Here is a 17,801-nt window from a genome sequence, read left to right on the forward strand (position 1 = left end):
CCTCACAGTGTCATCACAGAGTCTCTCTCATTTTTGATTCTGTGTCGTACTGAAGTGTCCTCGATTTCCCCCGTCCCCCACTCAGCTTTGCGTTCGTGTCTTTGTCCTCCCAGGGCAGAGAGGGAGGGAACACCGGCAGGGAAAAGGAGCAAGTGTAGTCAGAGCAGATGTATCGAAGGGGGCGGAGACAGCATGGGCGTAAGGAGAAAAGGGGAGGAGAGGACAATGTCAACAGAGGTTTAGACGCACCTCCCGCGATGTACAGGCTTGGAAGAATTTCCTGTTATAAATAAAAGTACAGTCGGCCCCGGCAGCCGTGCGGTCCTTGGCATCGCATTCAGATGGCTTCTGATATCAGACTGGAATGGAGGAGAGCCAGAGGATTGGAGGGTTGGGAGGGGGTGAGGCGGCAATGTGGTGTGGGAGAATTGTGGGCTTTCGGTGTAGAGTGACAGAACACACACACAGCTCGCTGGCGGCTCTCAACTCTCCCACTGCCTGACTGTCTCCGTCCCTCTATCTGTTATTACTCACACTCTGCTGGCTTCCCATTGCTCTATTATGCATCACTATTGTTGCTGTTGTATTCTCAACGTCTCACTGCAAGCTTTGCTGGACACTTTTCATATTTACTTTGCCTTTTTTGTTTTCTGTCCACGTAGTGTCGTTCGAACAACTCTTATTATTCCCTCTACTGCACAGATATGTGTGTTTTTTGACAGGCGAAATATTTCAAAAAAGCTATTGACGATATAGCTAATATTTTTGGGTCGTCTCGGGCCACCGATGTTAACCTGACCCGCCAGATGGTTTGCCACACAGAACTGTCAAAGCTGCGTGATTGGAAACTGTTTGGACAAGTGAGCAAGTACTGTTGATTGGATAAACCATCTGTCACTCAAACCCTTCCCGAAGCCAATTGGAAGAATCTTTTCCACTGAGAGAAGCCTCTTGGTGTCGTCGGACATCTAAGCGGCCCTGCCGGCCAGCAGCTTGGTCCGGCCACTTGTGGTTTGAATACAGACGCACTACTTGAAGTCTGATGAGATGGATTCTCTTGTGATCTCGTGACATCACTAGGATGCAGCTGTGCTACATGTATCTAACATCACCAGGAAAAGTCTAAAGTCTAAAGTCTAAAAGTTATGAGGTAAAAACAAGCAATGCACCATGAAAGTTGTATTTGAAACACACATGAGATCCTTTTATACATTTTTTACTTCCACTTCACAAAACGCTGTGGTACATATGAATCACTCTCAGTTGGAAAAAAATTATTCTGCAAGGGCCGAGACTGTGTGGTTTCCTTTGATCCTCAAAATGTGCAGAACCGCCTCTCAAGGCCGATTGGTGGATCCAGTCTCCCTTCCGTCACTGCCGTCAAGCTCACTGTCCTCTTTCTAAGTGATGAAACCCAAACCGTTACGTGGCATTATGATTTTGGGGTTGTCCCTCTTTCCTTTCCAATGGTTCTCATGAACACAATCTCTCAGAACGCGTGAAGGGAATTTATCCAAATTTGGCACAATTGTCCACCTGGACTCAAGGATGAGCTGATCAGAATTTGGTGGTCAAAGGTCACTGAAAACAATGCAACGTTGCCTTCGAGCCCACATCAGCAAGTCTACTAGCTGAGACCTTTTAAACCAAAAAGTGAGCATTTGAATTTGGAAAAATATGTATTTCATTGAGCATATTGTCCTAAAAGGTAGCCTAACTGCACAATTCTCCAGGTTTCACATATTTATTTATTTTTAATCGAATGTCTCAAGTATCAGGTATCGTACACTGCACGGATGGAAAAGCCAATTCAGTAAAATTTGTGATACTGACCTAAAAATGAAATTTACTTGACTTCGCAACTGCTCCCATAACTGCGCCTATGATGTATTAATTGTTGATAATCCTTATGTGGTACCTTGCATGGTAGATCCTCTCATCAGTGTGTGAATGATGTAATGTAGTGTTGAAGCGCTTTGTCGGAAGACTAGAAAAGCACTATACAAGTATCGGTCCTTTTTCCATTTACCATATTGCCTTGATGCAACAACGAATAAATAATGTGTGTAAACAAATACCTCACCCACCCTAAGAGTCAACATTGTACTCATTTCATTCATCGAAAACATTTCATTATTAAATATTACAACGTAACAAAATGGAGATATTTGTGAATGGGAGCGGCTTCTCTTAGTGCAATGAAATATCTTTCCGTCCTCTTTCTCCACCCTCCTTGTATTTTCTCCTTTCTTTTTTAGGACCGTTAAAACATGTCACTTCAAAGCAGAGCCAGTAAAGGCAGCAAATGGGGGCGTGGTTAGTTGGCGTAATGTGTTAATCGCTGCGGTAATCTCCCGACGCCTGTCAGGCCTCGCTCCCTCGTCGCCCGCTAAAGTCGTTAGCTAGCAGACTAATTAAGAGACAGCCAGACAGTGGCGCGTGCACGCCGGCTCTCTGGAGCCCTTTCCTCACACGGCTCGGCAGAGCAAACTCTATGAATGACAATGAGACTGCAGTAAAATCTCTCTCACTTTCTCTTCGCCTCAGACACTGGAGTAGCAGCCAGATGCTAGTCGATAGGAAAACCCCATTGATTTCATGTGTTTTTATCATTCATCACCTCCTGTAAAAAAAAAAAAAAATATTCATTTACCAGGTTGGATTTGTCGTTTTAGTGTAAGATGGCGTTATCTCGTTCTCTCACTGGCTGTGACTTCTGATTAAACGCGGCTTGCCACTACTGCGTGTCTATCTGGATGGGTATTTTCTTTTTTCCTCCTGCTGCTGCTGGGCTCAAACACAGTGTTGTGCAGCTTCACCTGTCTGTCCACACAGCTGCCCCCAGTGCTGGCAGTGTGTTTCATCACTGTGTTTCTAAAGCCTCTTTCCCACTGGACAAAAAAAAAAACAGTAAGACCTGCCAACATCTGGCTCTTGTCTTCATTATGAAGAGTTATGTTCAGCTTTCATTCTTGGGGTAACCTAACACAATAATATTCCCCCCACACCTTTTTCCGGCACAATGCAATGCTATGTCACGCACGCTGTAGTGAATATATCTCTCTCATACCAGAGATCACCCCAGTCCTTCAAAGCCTCCACTGGCATTGTTATTGCCTCTATCGTTTGTTTTTACCATGTGATGTGCTTTGAGTATCTTTTTAAAGCGCTATACAAATAAAATGTATTATTAAATTTAAAGGGATTTGAAAATGACAATTTTCTAATGTTCAACAACATAAAAATGGATTTGCTCTCCTCAAAGCCACCAGACTCCAGTCAGATAATAGTCATTTTAACTTGTTCTCAAACGCATGTTTTTCTAACTCAACAAAAACGTAATGAAATTCGTCAAAACCGTCTTGGTTACCTTTCCTCTATTCCAACAACTACCAACTCTGGTTTAGTCAATAATTAACCATAAAATCAATGCATTAGTTGTGAAAAGAAATGGCCGTTACTCCATTGACAGAGGCAGTCATTTTTACCTGTAAAACACATTTGAATCAAAATCTAAAGAAACTAAATTTTGGGGAAAGAAATGTGGGAAGAAAAAAAAACCTTGTCCACACAAGGTTTAGATCAGAAGTCGCTCATAAAATGGAACTCCTTTTTTTTTCTTCCTTTTTTATGACCGTTCCTGTGAAATTTGTTCCACTCGTGAGCGGCTGCTGCCCGCCTGGTCTGCATTTCAATATTTCAGAATCACTAAGTGGTGAGTTGCTAGGCGATGCAGCAGGGCAGCATGGGTAAGGGAGCGTGATAGGCAGCTTGTAGCTGAGAGCGATCTGGAGGGATACAAAGCCCCGAGTTGGCCGCCTGCCCGTTTTCCATTCATATTCCCTGCCCTAACACACATACAACACTTAGCAGACTAGAGATGCTATCCACATATGTGCAGACACACACACACACGCACGTCCGTGCACACATACACACAGAGTAAACATAGCACTTCTCCTGATTAAGATCCACAGTAAAGAGATGCTAATAAAACATGACTGCATGGGGCCAGATACCAGAAGGTCCTCTGCTCTGATTCAGGTAGTGGCCAAACTGACAGACACGTGACGATGCTCACGTGTTGCAATGAAAAGAAGAGAAGAATTGTCATTGTCTAAATGTCCCCTTCTGCTCAGGACACAAGGCTCGTCTGTTAGCGACGGGGAGGACCAAGAGGATCTTCTAGGTCAAATGACCCTCTATCCCGACCCGCTGACCCCCGAGGGACGGCCATGTACCCCCGCTAACGCTGTGGAGGTGCACAGGCAATCACAGCCAGGTGAGCAAAACAAGCCCTTTTATGTTTGGGATGCATGAAAGTAGATCTCAAGTATCTATGATGGAGAGTTGCCAAAGTACACCCCACGCAAAGAGAAATATGGCAGAACTCAAAGTTAGTTGTTTTCCTGAGCACACTCCCAAAGAGAGATTTTATATATTTTCTAATGCGAAGTATCTTTGAACCTTCACCTTCAGTCTGGCCTGGAGCTTTCGATTGTTTCGGTTGGTGTTAAATGGACCTTTTTTCGTCAAACTAAAGAGGGGAGGAACTAAATATACGTATAAGTCATTTAGAATGATACAGAGTGACCATCCAAAGGTTTGCTTCTGAACTTGAAGGAGGAAAACACCAGCAGACCGATCACAGCTCGTGTAGCCTCTTCATAGCTTCTCGGTACTGCCATAGCCCACTTTGAGATTTGCATTTGCCTAATGGGCCTGCACTCTTCTGTGCTAAGGCTCCTGCGGGCGCACAGAAACTCATTGACCTCATGCTGAACCACAGTGGCCCTGCTGCTTGTGTGTGTGTGTGTGTTTTGATGGACCTCTCTTTTTAGATGAGCTGAATCCAGGTCTGCTTGACGTATACAATGTGATTCCTTAGTGATGCTGACTGTGTGTGTGCGTGTGTGTCCCAGACTCTGTGAGGAGCAGTGGGAAAATCCCAGAGGAGGCTGTCGTAGATGAGGAGGCCATCTTAAGTCTCCTGGAAAACAGCCAGACCTTCCTCCCGCTTACCCAGACCTCCAATCACTCGCCCCTGTTAGGTACGAAGCCACTTGGAACCGCACGACTCTCCAGTCTGCTCATTTTCTTCTCCTTCATTTAAATAACAATTTCAAATGTATTTGATGTGAAGCCTCCATGTCTGGATCATGAATAGACTTATTCTTATTTTTGCTTATTAATCAGTATTTTGCAGTGGCGGGCCGTGCATTTTCTACCTAAGCCTGCTATCTGATATCGTTTATACATATATACGCGCATGACGAGATGCTGTTATTAATGGACATGTAGTACATCAAGAAGAACAAATTTACAAGAACCAGTCACATTTAGTTATAAAAAACATGACAAAACAATCCAATAAAACTGCGGCATTAAAACATCACGCACACAAGCCCAGAGGGAACAATATTAATTATTTAATAAAACAACAGCGCTAGTGTTGGCTCAGCTGCAGAGGAAAATGAAGCTCTAGCATAAGTTAGCTATAAAATAGCTATAACTTCGTGATTCTGTTCAGACCAGCAGAGAAGGCTTAGCTGGCCACCACTGAATTATAGATAAATATATCCATGGTTGGCAAATTGATAGACTTTCTAAATAGATCAGCTTATCCCAGAAAAATAAGTATATGCCATGCCTAACTAAAAGGCGGTGATTTATGCTGAAAGCCGTCAAATTAAGGGGCATAAAAGTCTAGGGTTCAAAAGGTTATTACCACCATAGCTTTAAATTTCAGTGGTTTATTTTCTGTTAAATGTTTTGTTTTTGTTGTCTGTGCAGACAGCAGCCAGGACCAAGCCATCATCGATTTGCTCGCAGGGCTGGAGAACGATGGTTTCTGCGGGAACCCCGTTCGGCAGAATTCCCAGTCCCAGTCTCTTCCTGGTGCCAGGAGCTACCGCTGCAACAGCGACGAGGAGGAGGAAGGTCCGGAGTTGGACAAAGTAGAGGCCGAGCTCAGCGTGGTAATGTCCCAGCGGTGGGACAACGAGCCTCCCGAGAACTCACCTTCACCAAGGCAAGTTTGTCTCTGTCGTAGCCGAGTAAGAAATTAGCCAAAATTTAGTTTTATGAAACCATCAGTTAGTTAGTTTAGTTAACACACATTTTCATCCATTTGTTTTGCCCTTAAAACGGTTCAGTTTCATAACAAATGTTGGAAGAATATAAACATTACAAGTGGAACACAAATGAGTATATGCAGTGATAATAATGTGCAGATAAAACTGGAAATGGATATTTGCTCTTCCAACAGAAATGTAATTTCTGAGTTTAAATGAGTAAGAATGAAAGGTGGCACTAACTGTGGTCAGATTTGCAGTATTTTTTACTTATTCTTTGATCAGGAAAATCAGGTCATATGAATTAAAGTTTCTAATTTTCTTTGGCAGTTTATGCTTGCACTTTTATGCATTCTTTTTATCAACAACTTAACTCAAAGCAGGATGAAAAATCTGGACCTGATTGTTAAACAGTTTATCTAGCGATTCTTATAGTAAAAAGGCAGATGACATTTGCATAGGTCTGTACAGTCTCTGCCTGTCTTATAAAATAGTAATGTATGTAAATACAGCACTGAGGTAAATAAAAAACAATAATCCCCATTGTGTGTGCGAGCGGGCACCAAGCAGTGTGCCGTGCCTGCGCTTTGTTCAACAAGTGCTCCTCTCATCCCACGTGCTCAGGTTCGGCGTCAAGGAGACAGACGACGGCTTCAGCGACGAGCAGCAGGAGTCCTCCGACGAAGACATGGAGTGGAGTGGGAATAACTCTCTGTTCGCCAACCTGTCCATCCCTCAGCTCGACGGGGCCGCAGACGAGAGCAGCGGTGAGTCACCTCATGCTGTGGCGTGCTGAGACACCACTTGAATGTCGGTCGGCTTTGATCCTTATCTTACATCCCCCCGCTGATGTTCCATCAAGGATATCAGAATACGGATCTGACTGTGGCGGCACAGTAACAATCTTGGTTGACACGAGGTTCTGGCTGTACGATGTAATTTCGGCTTGAGGGAGCTGTGATTTAATACGGTGCAAGACTTTGGAATTGTAATTGATTCCCTGGAGTTATTATCAATTAACTCTTGGCATCATGAGTGCACCTGAGTATTTATGTGTGTGTGTGTGCCATTTGCTCTAGTTATTTATTATGGCATCAGGCTTTTGTTTTAATGAGACAGTCTTTTTATAACACTGCTGGTTCGAACCAGTGTGCACACTTCACACCTACCACTTAAGATGAGAGAGATGCAGAACGTAAAGTGTATGATTACGTTCTGTATACGTGAGGTGCTATATTCACAAAGGATAGTATCATACCTACTAGTTCTCCTAAAACGTGGAGGGGGGTCAAGGGTTAACCCCGTTGCAATGGATGACCTCATGATCTACACTACTGTATGTCTACAGGGTGTTGACAGGTGATTGTCTGTGTCAGTATGAACATTATAAATATATTCATTCTTAAACTAGGGCTTGAGGAGCAAATTATTACGACATGGATGAGATAGATGAAAAAATGTCATATAAACTGTCCGACAGATTTTTTACATGAAAGAAAAACATTGATTTGTTAAGTATATTGTGCTTATACTATGAGAGTGGGCAATTCAACATATAGCATATATTTTACTAGATAATCCAGTTATGGCCATACAATCCCTTTGATACAGTGGTCTCGCTGTTCACGTTTCTCATTTGATTGGCCAAAAAAACCTTACTGAAAGGTTTTGAAAAAAAATAATCTTTAAATAAAAGTACTAATTAAAAAAAAAAAAACTTAATTGTCTTTGCACTGTAGCGTTAAATTCAGTTAATTCAGGTGTCTAGTGATGTCAACCAAAAAGGCCACGACATTATTTTATTCTCTTATCAAATGTGTGTGAGGAGCTATATCTGTTATTGAAACCACTTGTTCAGTTCGATTCTCCAAATGAATGTGTTGGAATTCTGATCATATTAGCTCTGAGATTGTGTTCCTTCACTTTGGATGTGGGTCGATACTTTTGATCAAAAGAGTTGTGCTTTGTCTTGCAGCAAAGCTTCACATTGCGCTTTTAATAATCGTCTGAACACATGATACATACAAGTTTTGAACTGCCTTTAAAAAGAATGAACATAGAAGAGTCTGGTTAAAGACTCTGGTTCAAAAGTGAGGTTGAAGACAATGGTCTCGCTGTCCACGTTTCTCTTTTTGGAGAACGCCATGTGAAAAAAACTTCTGTCACTTGCGGACAGTGGCAGACTTGGGGAAAAAAATGACCTGGGAGTTACTGTCAGACCGGCCTACTCAATACACAACACAAAGTGTTGCCCATGCACTCAATGCATCACGTGAGTGTGTGTGCGTGTCCGTGTGCGTCTGTGTGTAGTGGTGTTTAAGGTGCATAACAAAACGTTTAAGTTAAGTAACAGAACCTAAACTAACTCTGCTGGCCGAGGTGCATTCTGGTCACATGGGAATAAAAAACAATATCACTACCATCCTTTAAAGGATTTATGGTTTGGTGCCATGCTGTTGAATTACGCTCAAACACGGCTTAGTTTGAGAGCGAGTGATGCAACGTCCAATTGACACCAGGCTGCACAAAAAGAATGAAAAAATAATAATTAAGAAAAAAAAAATTAAGGCCGGTTTTATTTTGAAAAATGACCAGATACATCTGAGCGTCTGAGCCACTTACGCTTCAAACATGTCACTATGCTACGTGATAACATCACCCCAAAAATGAAACTTAAATGTACGTTTCAAGACTGCCGGAGTGGCGGTGTTCTGGATTAAAATCAAGGCAGAATGTACTGAAATCGCCAAAAAGCTCTGAAAACCTGCAAGCAGCATCCAAACCATGATTGTGAATTCAGATCACAATCAATTGTGTTGCATGTTGGGTGTGGAAACCATGACTGTGAATACAGATTGCAATTAGTAGTATAAAAGTCAGTCAGTGATTTCTTGGCATTAGGTTATAGAGTAAATTTAATGTGTTCTGGGAAGCACAGAACCTAGTAGGGGCCTGCAACGTCAGAGGGAGGGGCTGGTTGGTAATAGAGGTGGCCAGGCCTCAACCTCGTCGGCCTTCTGTTGATTTTCCCGGTATCCTCTATGAACAGTTTGGCCCTGCTCGCAGACTTTACCAACTGTTCCGCCTCTTGTCCAGTCCCTCCCGTTTCTCACTCAAGCCACGATGCTTATCTAAATACTCATTTAATTGGCCAAGTAGCATCACGTCATGTGATTTACATGCATGTGATTGGTCAGTGTGCTTCCTGGTCCGCTGAATGAGTGTCGTAAAGCCTGGAAAAGCTGCGCCAGTTAAAATATTAGTGCTCATCATCAAGATCTACTTTTTGCCACTTTTTGCAAAAATGTTATTAGTTAAACAATAAGTACGCAGCCTTAAAGTTAGAACTGACACCCCTTATTTTTCTCTTAACTTAGCCAGGATGTTTTTCTGAAAATCTGTATGAACGTTAAATAAATGGTGCCGGTAACCCTTATTCAGGAGACCCTTTTGTTTCCATCCATAGATTCATCCTTAACGGACAGTGGCTCCAGGACCCAATCTTCTGTCATAGTCTCAGAGAAGATTCTCGGAAAAAGGAATCCCTTTTCCGGGGAGACGGTTCATCTGGATCCGCCTTCTTCAGCGAAGATCTTTCTTGAGCACAGACCAGTTCATGTGCTGGACATGGAGCAATCACTTGACAAGCACTTTCAATCAAAAAGCAGCCAGGATGGCAGTAGTGAATGTTCAACAGGATTCAAGTTTAATAAAGAAATCCCCTATATTCCGCCAGTCAAACACCCCATCCCTTGCAAGTTATCCAGTCACCCTGAGGTGTCTCCTATCTGCGTAGACAAACAAAACATACGACCCCTGTACACATATGACAAGAAAACCTCCATAGCTTTGGATAAGACAGACCTAGAAAGTTTCCCATTTGGTAATGGAATGGTCACCAAAAATGGGAAGAAGTACGGCAGCATAAAGAATGTAGAAACGAACTGTTTGTCCATTCTTCAGAACCACAGGACCTTCTCTCTCTGTTATTCAGAGCTGAGAAACTGCTCAGCTAAGACAGAGCTGGACCTGAGCCAGAAGGACAGTAAAAGCCCAATCCTGAGGAACATCACCTCAGCCCCTTCACCTATGGTGGATGATGGATTTCTTGATCCTCAGGAGGAAGAAATGGGCCAGGATAGTGAGGAGGGAGATGTCGGTGAACTCAAAATCAGGTACGAGGACTATCAGGAAAATAAGACTGAGAGGACTATTGTGGCCCAGCAGGAAGCACACTACAAGTTCTTCCCAAGTGTCATCCTCTCCAACTGCCTCAGTAGGAAGAAAGCTGGGAGCAAAAAGCCAGCAGATTCCTACAGCAAGCTTGAACAAGCCCAGCCTCGCAGGTCTAGGCTAAAAGTATATAAAAAAGGGTTGGGAATGACAGGACAGAGGAATAAAATAAGCATATTTGAAAGCTCTACTTCTGACAGCCAGGATAGCATGTGCCTCACATCAACCATGCCTGCTTGTCCAGTGACTGTTGACACAGAGATGCCAGTTTTGGAGCATAAGTCAGTAAAAGAGGCTGAGCCGATTGAAGATGTGCCAATCATGGAGGAGGAGCCAATCGCAAAGGAGGAGTCACAAAGTGAGGATAGGTTTGAAAGAGAACAGATGGAAGAAACGGAACGACTTTCAGAGCCCACCACCACCACCTTTCCCAATTTTTTCTCAGAATCTAAAGACTCAGCAGAGGATAGGTTAAGCCCATTACAACATTTATCAGCTAAGGTCAGCTGTACTAAACCTTCAGCGCTGCCTGGTAGTAAATACACCCTGAGGGCCAAACGGAAGATGATCTATGATAGCGAAGATGGCGAACACTTAGGTGCATCTCGTTCTAAAAATCCAGCCCCTGTCAAAGAACGGTTTAAGGAAATCGATGTCCCCAGTGGGCAGGAAGTGAAACACCAGAAACGGAATAGGAAGGAACCCCCTATCATTATCAAGTACATTATCATCAACCGGTTTAAGGGACAGAAAAACATGCTGGTGAGGATGTCCAAAATAAATGCAGAGGAGCAGATGGTGATGCTGACGTCAGACAAGTTAGACCAGTACAATAAACTAGCCCCTCTTAAGGATTTCTGGCCCAAAGTGCCAGAATCTGCTGCTGTCAAGTTTCCGATTACTGAGCCAAAGGCAAAAAAACACCCCAAAAGAAAGGCAAAGGTCAACTCCACAAACAAGAAAACAGTCTGCAACTCGTCCAAACCTCAAGTCAGACAGGGAGAAAGGGTCAAAAGAACTAAAGGCTGTCAGAGAGGTCTAATTCTACCGTCTCTACCGCCCCCTAGGCCATGTTACTGTGAGCAAGCAGATGACCATGACCTTGAGTATTCTGATGTCATGGTAGAGTTAGGCTACCTTTCTGATAGATCCCCAAGTCCTACAATCTCAACACCGCCTCGTTGTTGGTCCCCGAGTGACCCTCTCATGGACACAAAGACTTCAGAGCAGCTGATAAACCCACTCAGTGACCCATGTCTTAGTTCTGCTTTTCACAAGACACATGCAGTATGTTCAACCAAAGGAGCACAAAAAAAGTGTCAAACTGCTAAACCTAAGAGATCCACAGACACTAAAAGGAAAGTAAGCAAGTCTGTTACTAAGCCGGAAGAGGAACCCAAAAAAGAGAAATCAAAACCAAGGAGTGCTGCTGCTCCAAACCAGAGAAAGAAAGCTAAAGTTACAACAGAAAGCATCTTCAGCAGTTCTATAACTCCCACAAGACCGAGAAAGTCCCGCAAAAAGAAGACTGAGGTACATAAAAGCCATGAAACGAGTCAAGACACCTCCCAGCTTCTTTTCTTGGACGATGAGCTACCTCCGTCTGTGAGTTCCTCTCAAGACATTCCTCCATTTCAGCAGCCAATGAGCACATATGGCAACAGGCAGGGTAGTTCCCAGCCATCATCTAATTCAGACTCTAACTTAGTAGCCCAGTCTATAGAACCAAAGGTTGAGGACTGTGAGACTTCCATCATGGACGTCAACCAAAGCTTTTCAGTACCAGCTCAGCTGAAGCAGCAAGGTTGCCAGACCACTGTGGTAAAGTTAGAGACTTCACAAGAGAAGTGCACGGATCCTCCACTGGCTGGTAGACCCCTACTGGAAGACAGTAAAGCCTGCCCCCACTCAGGCCCTAAGAACGGACAGATCCCCACACTCTTGGAGACCCCCTGTGGCTTGGCTGTCCTCAAGCAGCTTCTTCAGAAGAGGCAGCAGGGACAGGCTCTTCCTCTACAAGTGGTTGGTACAGACAGTCACTCAACTGCCGTAGCTCAGGCCACAGCACTACTAGATCCAACATCCAAACCAGTCAAATCCAGAAGAGCTCCTTCTACCACTCCGCGGAAACCCAGGGCCCCGAAATCTACCACCCCCAAGGATAAAAAGCCCAGAATCAGAAAAGGCAAGGCAAGCAGCACTCCAAATCTATCAGTGAAGCAAGAGGGCAACATATCTGATGACTGCCCCATCTTCCTGTCGGACCCAGGCCTGGACAGCTGCAACTACATAGAGGACAGCTTGTCACCAGAGCTCCCACAAAACTATGCCTTTGATATAAATGCCATTGATCAGACCGAGTTTTCCAGCCCATACAGCGGCAGTCAGTTTGTCCTGACTGACAAGCATTTACCAGTAAAGTTCTTGAGTGATGTCAGCCAGGAAGCTGTGTCTGCTCAGGCGCTGGGCTTTGAGAAGAAACTTGATCGACTATTTGATTCTGGAGAGGAGCTTCAAAGGGGCTCTGACTGGCACAAAGCAAGGCCCGTTAGCCCTGACCTCTTTGATAGACCCGAGAACGGGGAGTCTGTCTCCAATCACCTCACATTCCTTGACTCGGAGAAACCCAAGAGCAGAGAGTGGGACTTCTCTTTAGGTAAAGCCCACACCCTTAGCCCTTTTCAAGACTTCCACTGTGAGAGAAAAGAGCTGCTGTTTTCCGTCTTCGACTCTGTCCTACCTTTGCCTTTAAGCTCTGCGTCATTCGTCGACCACGAGGGCTCCCCAACAGGGGATCTTCTGGAGGGCATTGATGGACTAATGTCCACCACACCCAGTAGCTCTCCACGCTCCATCAGCTCACTATCCCAGGTGAGGTCAAGCCAACTGCTGCGGGGAGCAGGAGGTGGAGCCCACGTCCTCAAGCCCCTCATGTCCCCTCCAAGTCGGGAGGAGATCCTTGGCACTCTGCTGGATCTAGAGATGTCGGCGACAACATTCCAGGAGCCCTTCTGCAGCAACCCCTCTGATGCGCCAGGGAAACCAATGTAAGGCAGCACAAATTAATTATATTTAAGGGATATTGTATGCATGTGTGGACTTAATGTATATGTAAGAAATGGGGTCTGGCTGATATTATTGCCTAATTTTAGTCACATAAATATGTTGTATACACTGAATGTAAATATAAGTTTTAGAAATGGCAATATTGGAATGCTAAAGATGTGTCATAGAAGCAGTGTTGCTTTTACATAGTTTGTCCACTAACCAGCAATACATTGTACTGCTCTGTACTTGTACTTCTGGTCACAAATCTTCAATAACCTAATTTAGGGGATCGTTATGAAAAACGCTAGAACGTTGCAGTGATTAATGAAAGACTCCTCTGTGTTCTCTCTAGGGAAGTTGGCGGCCGTAAGCTCACGGTGCATACCAGGCTGACTAAGGAGCTAGCAGAGTTCAGTGGAGACCTGTGTTTGGAGGGCCTCCATTTCTGGAAGACGGCCTTCTCAGCCATGACACACCCCGCCATCACTATTACCTCATTTCCCCAAGCACGGGAAGCTCAGTTCTCAGAGGCAAGTAAAGACCACGCGATGCTCGACCCGACCTCAGCCAGTGACAAGAAAGTCATCCTTCTGCCCTGCAAAAACCCACCAAGCAAAGAGCGTGTGCAGCTGTGGCTGGAAGCCAGGAAACAATATGAGAGTTTACAAAAAGGGCTGCTGAAGAAGGGGAGGGTTGGGCCGGACCTGGATGAGAATCCACAAGGAACGGAGCAGCCAGCTACTCCCAGTTGTCCAGCTGTGAAGGTTGAGCTGTGCGAGAGACTTTCCAGTGTCAGGACACAAAGGAGAAAGAAGTGCAACCTGTCCTTAATCATAACTCCAACCAAGAGCACAGGCTCTTATTGTAAATCCAAAGCTGTGAGTCCAGTTTCAGATGAAGGCGGTGTGGATATTGAGCAGCAGGACAAAGAGAATGATGATTGTGACGAAAGGACCCCCTCCCCAGAGTCCCCAGAGATGCTTCCCTGGCAGCAGTCCCGTCAGTCCAGTCGCGTAGGGCCAGACCGGCTTGGCGAAAACTGCCAAAGTGAAAGCTCTCCAGAACGACTGTCACCTGGGCTCTCTAACTCCCCGGAGAGATTAGGGGAGAATCCCAGTCCTTCGCTCCTCCATCTCAGCCACAGTGAAGAGGGGAGGACGAGTCCCCACCTCCTTCACAGCACCCCCTTTTTAAGGAGGAGGCGGAGAAGCAAGGACGATCTGGAGCCGGTGTGCATCACGCCCATATCTGGGGGTAAGAAAACATTCTGCCTGTAATCTGTGTGTCAGGAATTTATCCACGCCGACTTATTCTTTGATAATAGCGTTTTTCTGGATGTTGTCTTTCCATTTCTTATTCCAGCTTCAGAGGATCCCATTTCTCAGAGACTCCAGCAAAGGAGGAGAAGCCAAGCGGACCCGCAGAAACGAGTGTTGCTGACCACACAGATGAAGGTCAGACCATAAGTGTTGATTCTTTTTAGACCTCTCAACACAGAGAACTTGGGGAAAACTATTTTAATATCAGGGCTGTGCATAGAGAGTTATATCTACCCGGTGTTTGGCTAAGTGGTTAGCATGCCTGTCTTTCAATCAGAGTATTGGTGGTTTGAGCCCTGGCTCCGCTAGTCCATGTCGATATGTCCTTGAGCAAGACACTTAACCCCAAATTGCTCCCCGTTGCTGTATCTACGGTGTATAAAAAAATGTAAGGCGCTTTTGATAAAAGCGTCAGCTAAATGTCATGTAATGTTTCTCATGTACTCTTTGTCTTCCACAGAACCAGTTTGCTGCTTTGAATGTGCCAAAGAACGATAACTCTGAGATTGAAGGGCCCAGCATAGCCAACTCATACGGTTTCAAAATCAGCATGCAAAACCTGCAGGATGCCAAAGCTCTGCATGAGGTGAGCTGCCCCGGCCTTTTCCCAAACTCCGTCTGTTCTTTTGCATTTTTCAGGTGGAAGAAGGTTAACATCAGTCCAATATTGAGAGAGAGAGAGAGAGAGAGAGAGAGAGAGAGAGAGAGAGAGAGAGAGAGAGAGGAGAGGGAGAGAGGGAGGGAGGGAAAGAGAGAGAATTAAATCTGAGTCTAATTAGGTTTATACAGTTTTAAGTGGAAAGCCAAGGTTAGTTAATTCCCATGTTTGTTATTGTGTACATAACATTCACATTTAGAAATAAGCAATATCGAAATGACATATCAGAATTAAAAAGTACATATATTTGATGTGCAGTTGTGCCTCAGCTGTTACCATGACAGCTCACTATTGATGGTTGTCATAGTAACCCTTTGTGGCTTCTGAATTTCCCATGTGCGAAGCAGTGAAATAGTAATCGCCAGAACAAGCGCTCTAAAGATGTCTTTGTTCATCGAACTAAAAGAAATGCTGTCAAATCTGGGACCTGAGCACAGTCTAATGTTCACACCAAACGCAAAGCGCACACTTGCTGCTGGATCGTTTATTCGCTTCTAAAGACAATCTTTCTGTTCCGAGTTCAGATTTATTTCCCCTCTTGGACACCAACATTGTTGTTTTATCTGCCCCCCCCCCCCCGCCCCCCCTCAGGTCCAGCACTTAACACTGATAGGCATGGAGCTCCATGCAAGAACCCGACGTGACCTTGAGGCTGACCCCGAGTTCGACCCCATATGTGCCTTATTCTACTGCCTCAGTTCTGATGCTCCCCTGCTAGATGTCGACAGCACCCAGCTGACGGGCGCCATCATGGTGGACAAAGACCATCAAAACAGTGACCAAGGTTCAAACTGACTTTATCTTAGCGCAGCTGAAGAAGACACAATTTGTACTAAGATGTAATAATAAGTAGAAATATTTTAGTTGGTAGCATTGTTTTGCAAATGCAAAACCCTCTGTTGTTGTTGCATACAATTTTTTTCATATATAGGGATGTTTTCTTTATACAATAACCGTTTTCCTAAAATTACATTTAAACATATATATTGAATGGCATATTTTACAGAGCCCTACTGATAAATCTGTTTCCACACAACCCCATCAGGTCACAGAAGAACAGCGCCCCTGCTGGTCAGGTCCGGCGTCTCCGGGCTGCAGGTGACATACGCCACAGACGAGAAGATGCTCTTTCAGGAGCTGATCACCATCATGAGGAGGTGTGTATGCATGTGGTTTGCGCAGCTCTTTTGCAACCTGCTCCATCGCATAATTTTGGGTCATGAAATCCGAACCCAAGCCACCTCTGCACATGTTCGCCGATCAGAAAAAATGTGGCTGTATTCTGTCAGGTTCGACCCAGACATCCTCGTGGGGTACGAGGTGCAGATGCGCTCCTGGGGCTACCTCCTCCAGCGGGCAGCGGCGCTCGGCGTGGACCTGTGTCAGCAGCTGTCACGAGTGCCAGGTAGGGCCAACTGTCACTACAGTTGCTCTCCCTTTGAATGTTAACAGGAGGCAAATCAATATGTCCCATCAGAATGATGGACTGTAGAAAATGCCCTTCTGGTTTTCTTCTCCAGCAGGCGTTTGTTTTCAAGCAATCCTACTTTGCGTGCGTGCGTGCGTGCGTGCGTGCGTGCGTGCGTGCGTGCGTGCGTGCGTGCGTGCGTGCGTGCGTGCGTGCGTGCGTGCGTGCGTGCGTGCGTGCGTGCGTGCGTGCGTGCGTGCGTGCGTGCGTGCGTGCGTGCGTGCGTGCGTGCGTGCGTGCGTGCGTGCGTGCGTGCGTGCGTGCGTGCGTGCGTGCGTGCGTGCGTGCGTGCGTGCGTGCGTGCGTGCGTGCGTGCGTGCGTGCGTGCGTGCGTGCGTGCGTGCGTGCGTGCGTGCGTGCGTGCGTGCGTGCGTGCGTGCGTGCGTGCGTGCGTGCGTGCGTGCCACTCTTTTTAGATAAGCTGAATCCAGTTCTGCTTGATGTATAAAAAATGATTCCTTAGTGATGCTGACAATACTTGTGTGTGACCAGCTGAATAGAGAGCCTCTGGCAGCTCCCCTCCTCCTGTATAATTGTGTGTCTGGCTCTGTGCGTGTCCTCAGGTGACTCCAAAGACAACCGCTTTGCCGCAGACAGAGACGAGTATGGAGCCGACACCATGAGTGAGATCAACATTATTGGGCGCGTCACCCTCAATCTATGGAGGACGATGAAGACAGAGGCAGGTGTCCCGGCATGACCTTCACCCAACTCTCTTTCTCACACACACACACACACACACACACACACACACTGTCACCAGCCATGAGTGCTGATGACAGTGTGTCATCACTCAAGGTTTAGCTTGTGACCTACTTTCTCTCATCCCTCTGAGCAGGATTCTCAACACTGTTCTTCTGGTTCCACTTGATTTGATTTTTATTGAATATATTAGGTGTTATTTAATCATTTCATTGAACTATAAACTACAAAATCAAAGTAGTTTGAATTTCTTTGACTTTGCTTTATTGTCCACCTGTCCAAAGAGTTTCTTTGTTTGC

The 17,801-nt window shown here is 45.2% G+C and overlaps 1 protein-coding gene across 1 annotated transcript in view; it reads left to right on the forward strand.

Moving 5' to 3' along the window:
* The window catches only part of rev3l (REV3 like, DNA directed polymerase zeta catalytic subunit), a 58,768-nt gene that overhangs the window by 29,866 nt on the left and 11,101 nt on the right, over nt 1-17,801 (forward strand). The window contains exons 9-20 of the mRNA XM_068576556.1: nt 4,140-4,282; nt 4,923-5,051; nt 5,794-6,031; nt 6,699-6,841; nt 9,541-13,354; nt 13,708-14,609; nt 14,718-14,809; nt 15,135-15,260; nt 15,924-16,116; nt 16,378-16,489; nt 16,622-16,737; nt 17,364-17,482. Of these exons, the coding sequence (XP_068432657.1) occupies nt 4,140-4,282; nt 4,923-5,051; nt 5,794-6,031; nt 6,699-6,841; nt 9,541-13,354; nt 13,708-14,609; nt 14,718-14,809; nt 15,135-15,260; nt 15,924-16,116; nt 16,378-16,489; nt 16,622-16,737; nt 17,364-17,482 (6,127 nt within the window). The remainder of the gene's footprint in view (nt 1-4,139; nt 4,283-4,922; nt 5,052-5,793; nt 6,032-6,698; nt 6,842-9,540; nt 13,355-13,707; nt 14,610-14,717; nt 14,810-15,134; nt 15,261-15,923; nt 16,117-16,377; nt 16,490-16,621; nt 16,738-17,363; nt 17,483-17,801) is intronic.

The sequence above is a fragment of the Clinocottus analis genome, unplaced genomic scaffold (assembly GCF_023055335.1).
Source record: "Clinocottus analis isolate CAN_PGR_092001 unplaced genomic scaffold, fCliAna1.0.p SCAF_15, whole genome shotgun sequence".
Classification (NCBI taxonomy): domain Eukaryota; kingdom Metazoa; phylum Chordata; class Actinopteri; order Perciformes; family Cottidae; genus Clinocottus; species Clinocottus analis.